Source organism: Callithrix jacchus, chromosome 7, assembly GCF_049354715.1.
Source record: "Callithrix jacchus isolate 240 chromosome 7, calJac240_pri, whole genome shotgun sequence".
Classification (NCBI taxonomy): domain Eukaryota; kingdom Metazoa; phylum Chordata; class Mammalia; order Primates; family Cebidae; genus Callithrix; species Callithrix jacchus.
The window spans coordinates 157,627,470-157,636,003 of record NC_133508.1 but is presented as its reverse complement, the minus strand read 5'-3'; the positions used below and the strand labels follow the sequence as shown (position 1 = coordinate 157,636,003).

General features: G+C 50.0%; 1 protein-coding gene across 8 annotated transcripts in view; it reads right to left on the bottom strand.

The window, feature by feature from the left end:
* Nucleotides 1-3,409: 3,409 nt before the first annotated feature.
* The window catches only part of LOC100389654 (3 beta-hydroxysteroid dehydrogenase/Delta 5-->4-isomerase type 1), a 78,105-nt gene continuing 72,980 nt past the window's right edge, over nucleotides 3,410-8,534 (bottom strand). For all 8 annotated transcript variants that reach the window (XM_078332874.1, XM_078332873.1, XM_078332870.1 and 5 more), the window contains 2 exons: nucleotides 7,797-7,961; nucleotides 3,410-4,609 (listed from right to left, as the gene is read on the bottom strand). In XM_078332874.1, the coding sequence (XP_078189000.1) occupies nucleotides 3,798-4,609; nucleotides 7,797-7,961 (977 nt within the window). In that variant the 3' untranslated portion in view covers nucleotides 3,410-3,797. The remainder of the gene's footprint in view (nucleotides 4,610-7,796; nucleotides 7,962-8,534) is intronic.

Below are 8,534 nucleotides of genomic sequence, written 5' to 3'. Positions count from 1 at the left end.
TCTGTGCCCATCATGTCTTTCCAGGTGTAACTTCCACTTTTTTCCTGGCCTAGAGCTTTCCGGTCTGGTCTCACTGTTCCCTAAAAGTGACCCTTTTCCCATCTGAGTCTTTGCCTCTGCCTGGAACACTTTCACTCACATTCCTGTGTGTTGAAATCCTACCCATCATTTGATATCCAGCCCAAATCCAAGGACCCCATGGATCCCCTATGGGAATGGATCCTCCGGAAGCACTGTCCTCTCTTATGGCACTCTGCACACCTACTGCGCGCAGCACCTGACGTGTCTCGTATTTCATCTCCCCCATTGAACCACTAGACTGGGAGCAGACATGGAAAACCGGAGACCTTAAGCCTGGGGCAGCCTGTGAATGTGTTTTGTTAGTTTGCATATTTTCCCCCACCAAATTTAATTTATTGAAAAATTCTAACCTATGTTAAACACACAGAGAAGCTGAGAATATGATATAATAATGTATATTTGGGACTTATCCCCAAGAATGAACAGATTTGCTCCTGAAACCTGGCCACCTGCTTTTTAAGATAGAAATTGTTGCACATACCGATTGAGCACTAGCTCACGCATCGCACTCCTGGAGCAGGTCTTCATGCTGCTTTCTCAAATGCAGAGTTAGTCACTATTGTTTAGAAATCATGGGATTTCACATCATAACCGTCAGCCTCCCACCACTTTTCTGCCAGTTTTCACCAGTCCATCCCAGGCTCTGGGGCCCACCCTGACTCTTGAATCCTGCCCACGAGTCTGTGGCTGAGTCTGGCAACCGAGCTCCCTCATCTGCCCTCTGTGCACGCTTTTCAGAAGGCAGAAGGAGTTCCTGATGCCCCTCTCCCTCCTTCACACCACTGCCCAGGGTGTGCCCCCTGCCTGAACCCAGAAATCTAAGGCCTTGTTCAAGCCCCACTGGCTCCTGTGGTTTTACCCAGTGACTTCAGCTCAGCTCCGTTCTCTATACTCATATACACCTAGCCCTTAAGCCTGTGGCTAAGCACTTCCTGTGCGTTCATTCATTCCTGCCAGGTACCCTGCAGAGCCACCCAGGTGGAGAAAAAGAACACAAAAGATCCGGCCAGGTCAGGTTTCCTTGTTCTTTCCTCTGAGCCTTTGCTGCCCCCGTGTGGTGCATCACGTGAGGTGCAGTGGGGCTGGGTGAAGGTGGCCTGCCCACGTGGCACCTTCAGGTATAAGAAGGGATGGCCGGTGGCTCACGCCTGTAATCCCAGCACTTTGAGGCGGGTGGATCACGAGGTCAAGAGATCGAGACCATCCTGGTCAACATGGTGAAACCCCGTCTCTACTAAATATACAAAAAAATTAGCTGGGCACGGTGGCGCATGCCTGTAATCCCAGCTACTCGGGAGGCTGAGGCAGGAGAATTGCCTGAACCCAGGAGGCGGAGGTTGCGGTGAGCCGAGGTCGCGCCATTGCACTCCAGCCTGGGTAACATCTTGTTGGCCACAACACTCCGAGGCTTTTGTGCTTGTTCGGCTGAGACTGCTGACCTATCCTCCCCCTCGTCTCTTTCTTTGAACAGCCCTTGTTGCCCATTGGAGATATGTCCTTTTCCTTCACTTCCCTGTGAAAATTGCCCTGGTGGTTTCATAGGTGTGGGGTTTCACTAGGCTGAAAAATAAGGTGTAAGGCTCTTGTCCTGGATTCCACCATCGTCCTTTTGTTCCCATGGTATCTGGCATTAGCACGTGGATGGTGTGCATGCCTTACAAGATCTGCACTGACGCTGGCCCTTGCATTTTGTGCGGTGGCCGGAGAAGGATGGGTGCTTCACTTTTCACCTTACCCCACTGCCTGGGGTCACTCCTCCCTGATGCCCGTGCTGACCATCTGTCCCTTGGGGTTTCGATGGTGGTGGAAACCTGTTCATCTGGACCAGGATATAATTCCCTTTTCTTTTCAGAATGAACATGAAAACTAACTCCATTGTGGTAGTTAAATGCAGCTGATTAATGAACTGTTAATTTCCTGTGTAAGAAAGAAGCCGTCTTGATGTGTGGGTGTGACTCTCATCATGGCTGTGATACACCCAGGTCCAGAGGGAGACAGCTGCCCCGCCCCACTCTCTGGACCCACAGCAACCTCCTCACCTGCTTCAGTTCAGCTCTGTCCCTGACCCCCTGACAGTGTTTCTTTTGACTGTTTTCATTGATTGGTTAATGACCGTGTCATCTTTGAAGACTTCAGACTTGTCTTGATTGGTCTCCTGTCTTCAGGAAAATTGAGAAGAATGAGAGACCCAGTGATTAAGGAGGAGATGGATGGAAGAAACGGGCTAAGGATACAGAAGAATAAAGGAAAAAAGGATGTGATTTAAAGAAGGAAGAGAGAAAGGAGAGAGAGGCAGTTAAATCCGTGGATGTGGGATAATAGACTTCTACTTTTGGGCTGAATAGAATGTATATTTTGGGGGAAGTTCACACTTGTTTTCTTTTTCTTTTTTTTTGAGACGGAGTTTCGCTCTTGTTACCCAGGCTGGAGTGCAATGGCGCGATCTCGGCTCACCGCAACCTCCGCCTCCTGGGTTCAGGCAATTCTCCTGCCTCAGCCTCCTGAGTAGCTGGGATTACAGGCACGTGCCACCATACCCAGCTAATTTTTTGTATTTGGTAGAGACGGGGTTTCGCCATGTTGACCAGGATGGTCTCGATCTCTTGACCTCGTGATCCACCCGCCTCAGCCTCTTTAATTGCCCAGGAATCCATGCTGTGGCTCGTTGTGTGATTTGAATGGGGGAAATGCAGGCTTATGAGTGACCAGAATGGCCAACACACATACAGACAGGTCTGCTCCAGAGAGAGACCTTCAGGGAAATTGGCACGGAAACTGGTGGCGGCTGGATGCATTTTTGCTTCTCTCTGCCCTGCTCAGGGCCACTTGAAAAGGCATGCAAACCCTTTCAGATGCCCAGTTCTAGAGAGTCCCCTGCACGGGGTTGGGCAAGAAGGAGGTAACTCAAGAAAGCTGGGGCTCTGCCAAGGATCAGCACCCCATGCTTCAGGGCTCTGCTGTGTCACTGACAAGACCAGTTCAGGCTGCGTGACTCAGTGGAAAGATAAGGACTTTGAAGGCCAGTTGGTTGGTAGCAGGCCTAGCCACTAATCAGTGACTATGAGCAAGTTTCCTCACCAGTAAAATGGGAAGAGTCAGCCACACCTGATAGGTTTCTGATGACTATTAAATGAGGTAATATGTGTCATATGTAGGTCATGTTGCACATGCCTGAAACATAGCAGAGCTTATTCAGTGTTCATCTGCCCTTCCTGACTTCCCCGCTACTCTGCCCACTCCCCAAACCCCGCTAATTGCTACTCCTCTAAGTGAAAGGTGGTGATACTTGGACATGAAAGGAGGAAAGTATGTATTAACGGAAACCAGGTCAAGCATGAAAACATTTATTGTTCTTCTCATTGAACTGTGTGAAGAAAGAAGAGATTTAAAAGAAAAGAAATGCTCTCTCATTTAAGAGGAGAAATGGAGCTCTAGTAGTAAAAAGAGACCCTCAAGTTAAAAGAGACCACAATTGTTCAGAATCAGTCACTGAGATTTGGACAGAAAGCTCTCTGTCCTCCGGTGTATGGTTAGGACAGAAAGCTTCTGGTTGGGTCAGTGACTGCGCAGGTTTTGATGACACGAGGAAGACAATTTGGCCATTGTGTGAAAGGAGCAGCAGGACCTGGGCGTGTGCTCCTGTCACCTTCTGTGTGAAGCCAGGAGGATGGAGCTTGATAACATCCTCCCATGTGGGCATCTCCGTCATCCTTAAATCACTGAGTCTTGGGCTTCAGCATCTCCTTGTGCCGGTCCACAAGGGAACCAACCCACTCCATGGTTTTCTGCCTGGCTTCCTCCCAGCTGTAGAGCGGCTTATATGCCAGATCTCGCTGAGCCTTCTTGTAAGAGAAGGTGTACGTGCTATTTGACAATGTCACTGTGTGCCGGTTGAAGGGGGGTCGATAGGTGTAAATTGGGCTGAGCAGGAAGCTCACTGCTTCCAGCAGGAAGGCAACCCAGTACCTCAGGACTAGAGGAAGGCTCCAACTGGAATCAAGGCGGAGGCCGAACTCTTTGCTCAGGCTGTAATTAAAGGCATCATAGCTTTGGTGAGGTGTGTCGTCTGAGATGTAATAGAACTGTCCTTGGACACTTGGGGCCTTCCTGGGGTCCTGCAGGGCCCTCAAGGCCAGAATGTGGGCCCAGGCCACGTTGCCAACATACACTGGGTTGACTGTGGAGAACTTGCCAGTACTTGGCAGGATCCCCTTGTTGTCGAGGGCTCCATTTACAGTGGCAGAAAGGAATGGGCTTCCTTCCCCATAGATGTACATGGGTCTTAAGGCACAAGTGTACAAGGTGCCACCGTTTTTCAGAGTCCACCCATTAGCCGCCAGCACAGCCTTCTCAGCAAGCCGTTTGCTGTGTGGATAGGGAGCAGACAATGTGCTTTCCAGAGGCTGATCTTCATGACCGTTCTGGATGACTTCCTTGTAGGAGCTGGGCCCGGCCACCTCTACGCTGCTGGTGTAGATGAAGACTGGCACACTAGCGTGGACACAGGCCTCCAACAGGAGCTGGGTACCTGCCCACGAAGAGCAAGCTGTCAGGGTCAGGAAATACCCCTAAGGGGGGCCAACCACGTGCATAAATCCATGTTCCCCACTCCCCACTCCCAAGTGCAGGGGTTATAACAGACTCGGGGTACTTTCTTCTATGGCTCTAACTGAGACTGGGTCATTTCACAGCCATAGGAAAAACACCAAAATGAAAAGAAACTGGCGTGGGTTATGGAGAGTGAGGATTTCTAAACTTTTGTGTGTATGGATGTGTGTGTGCGCGCACATGTATACTTCAATTTTGGCAAAGGACCTAAGTAATACAACATTACTTTGTATTTTGCCAAGAAAGCATGTTGAAAAATTATGTGACATCAATGCCATCCAAGGGAGATTGTTGAAAAATGAAAACATCAGGAAGCTATACTCTGAGAACAGACAGTCCTAGTCCTCATTCAGAAAAGGTCAGTGGGAGAATTTACATCACACACACACACACACAGTTGTATATAAGCAATACACACTCTTGGACATACATGCAACTGCTGGCATTTTTCTCACTTTGAGTGGACTAATAAACTTTGTCACAAGCCCCATCCCTGGCGTCACTGAGCAACAGTGGGCTGTGGGAACTACTGGAGACCCACGCTCTTTTCCTGACTGGGCTTTCCGTGGGAAAGCTGCTTCCAGTTCTGGCTGTGACTGTTTACCTGGTTAGGTAAAATGGGGGCTGACAAACCTTCCTTTAAGCCCTGCCCTGGCATTTCCTGTGGAGCCTGCTGGAGGACTGGGGAGGGAGTGTGCCCTCTGCTGGTAACACCTGCACTGGGAGGACCGTCCAGCATCCCCTGAGCTGTGTGGAAGCGAAGCTCATGGAGGTGTTTGGAGTGCCTTCCCTTGAAGAAGGAAGAAATTTCCTAGTCAAAGGAGTTTTCAAAAATTAATCTCCTGGCAGAGAAAATTTGAGTTAGTTTACCTTCAAGGGGGAATTGACCAAGATTGTGAGGTATTTTCTAAGCCTGGGAGTGATAATGGTTTTAGGAAACAGATGCCTCTGGCACTTCCCCTGTCACTCCATATCCCCTGTTGTGGGGAGCTGCAGAGAGCAGGAATTAAAATGAAAAACCGGTTACTCTTAGCATCCTCCGTGCACTGGAGGGGCACCTAGAGGTGATGGGTAAGCAGAAACTGGAAGATTTTTGTTGTGTTTTGTTGTTGTTGTTGAGATGGTGCTGGAGACCCCAAAGCAATTAGTTGCTTTAGAAAAGGCTTCAGAGTAGACTGAATGTGCAGGCCCAGGCTGGGGTTGGGGTGCTGCTGTGCTGAAGAGACTGGGCTCTGGGAATCAGAGGGTGAGACTGTATGGGAAGTTTCCTTAAGGAAATGCGCCTGAATTTAAGGTTGTCGGAAAGCCATGACTTGGAGGAACTCCCAAGCATTTAAGGGACGAGGGTGGAGTGAGGTTCACTTTGGGCGCCTGGCTGGAAATGGCTCTGTAATGCAGGCCTGTGGTGAGCTGGAGAGATCGCATTCTGTATCCTGGGAAACTCTTACTGTTCAGAAAATACTGTGGGAAGGCGTGTGCAGGGTGACTCTGTCCTGACAGACCTCTGTGAACCAGCTGTGCCAGTTCTCCCAGGAGGACTTCTTTGAGGTGGGCAGGAAGACTCTGAATGTTCTTTTTACGGGAGTGCTGGGAAGGGAAGAGCATCGTCCCTTTAAATGATATGGGAGGGGGGAAGGGAGGTGCTGGCTGGAGGAGGCTGGCTAGAACTCCACCCCCAGGGACCTAGATGTGAACAAGCATTTTCCGCCCAAATGTTGCGTTTCCCAAGACCACCCTGGCCTGCCATGTACTCATTCTGTGCCTTTAAACCCCCCAGACCCTAGCAGGCACACACATAAGCTGCCGGACAATGAGAGGAGTAATTTGTCGGAAGACAGAAGGGGCTGGATATCAGCAGAGGAAAGCAGGGGCAGCTGGACACTGCCGGGAACACACCGACCTGCAGAACAGTGTGGAGTTTGCCTGGGGCACTCAGAGAAGGGTTGGGCCTTTGAGCAGCCAACTCCAGGGAAAACCCTCCCCTTCTGGCATCCCCCAGCTGCTGAGAGCTACCTCCACTCAACAAAGCTGTGCACTCATTTTCCAAGCCCAGGTGTGATCCAATTCTTAAGGCAAGAACCTGGGATACAGAAAGTCCTTTGTCCTTCTGACAAGGTAGAGGGTCTAACTGAGCTGCTTAACACAAGTTGTCTATAGATGGCAAAATGAAACTAAAAGAGCACCCTGTAACACATGCCCAGTGGGGCTTCAGGATCTGTAAACATTCACCCCAGATGCTGCCTTGGTGTCAGAGACCCACAGCCTGCCTGTGTGCTCCCCTAGAGGGCTGAGCAGTGGGGCACAAAAGAAGCAAGACACTGGCTGGGCGCGGTGGCTCAAGCCTGTAATCCCAGCACTTCGGGAGGCCGAGGCGGGTGGATCACGAGGTCAACAGATCGAGACCATCCTGGTCAACACGGTGAAACCCCGTCTCTACTCAAAATACAAAAAATTAGCTGGGCATGGTGGCGCGTGCCTGTAATCCCAGCTACTCAGGAGGCTGAGGCAGGAGAATTTCCTGAACCCAGGAGGTGGAGGTTGCGGTGAGCTGAGATCACGCCATTGCACTCCAGCCTGGGTGACAACAGTGAAACTCCGTCTCAAAAAAAAAAAAAGAAGCAAGACACACCTCCCATTGCATGCCTGCTGAGGGGAAGGAGGGAATTTTCCCCATTTCATTATCATAAGCCTACACACAGGGTTTAAAATGATGACTATGGTGGCACCTGGAGAATTTGATTCTGGCCCAGGGAGCCAAGGGGTGGCTGGATATGAAGTGTCTGAAGTTAGAGTTTAGTTGACTTTTGATTGGAGCCGCGGCATTCGCAGCCTTTGGAGTCACACAGGGGTGAGTTTAAATCTAACTCTCCTACTTACGTACTTACTGGGAGGGCCTTGGACAAGTTCCTTGCCATCTCTCAGCCCTAGTCTCCTCATGTAAAAAACTGAAGCCAGCAGCCTTGAACCCCCCAGTTGGCAGTGATCAGCAAAGGCACCTGGCGCAGAGCTCAGCAGGTGTCAGCGGAGGGACTTCTCTTCCCTTCCTTGTTTTTCTTTCCGATCCTTAATTCCTCACCTTGCTCCATCTCCTCCCCAGGCTACGGTACCTTTCACGTTGACGTTCATGATGGACTGTCTGTGAACGGCGCCAAAGACATCGATGACAGAGGCCGTGTGGATGACGACCGTGACGTCCTGGCAGGCTGTCTTCAGGCATGGCTCATCCAGAATGTCTCCTTCCAGCATCGTCAGCTTGGTCTTCTTCTGGAGCTCTGTGTGAACACAGGTCAGGTCAATGGAAGGGTTTCTGGATCTGGCTGGGAAGTTCTCTGGTAAAGGTGATGTTACATAGGTGTTCAAGGATGGTTAGAGTCAGGGTGTTGGAGTGGAGGGTGTGCATTCCATGGAAGGAACAAGTAAACAAAGGCACAGAAGTCAGCATGTGTAGCAATTTATTGGGAAAGAGCAAACATCTGTTTCTGCCACGTCTCATTTCAGAAAAGTAATCTGAGCAACGAGCTGTCGGGTGTGCCTGGAATATAAGCATTGCTAGAGTCCAGAGAGACTCAGCAAGATTTTTAAGGAGGGTCAAGTGGTTGTGGAGGCTTAGACATAAGAGGGAAAAGTTCGAAATTAGTTTTGTAGGTAATAAAGGATCATGATTTTGGGTGTACAGCACCATGTCACAGAAAACCCCTATTTTTTGGAATAAGTAGAGAAACAGGCGGGGTGTGGTGCCTCACACCTGTAATTCCAGCACTTTGGGAGGCTTAGGTGGGCAGATTGCTTGCTTCCAGGAAGTCAAGACAAGCCTGGACAACCTGGTATAACCCAGTCTCTACTAA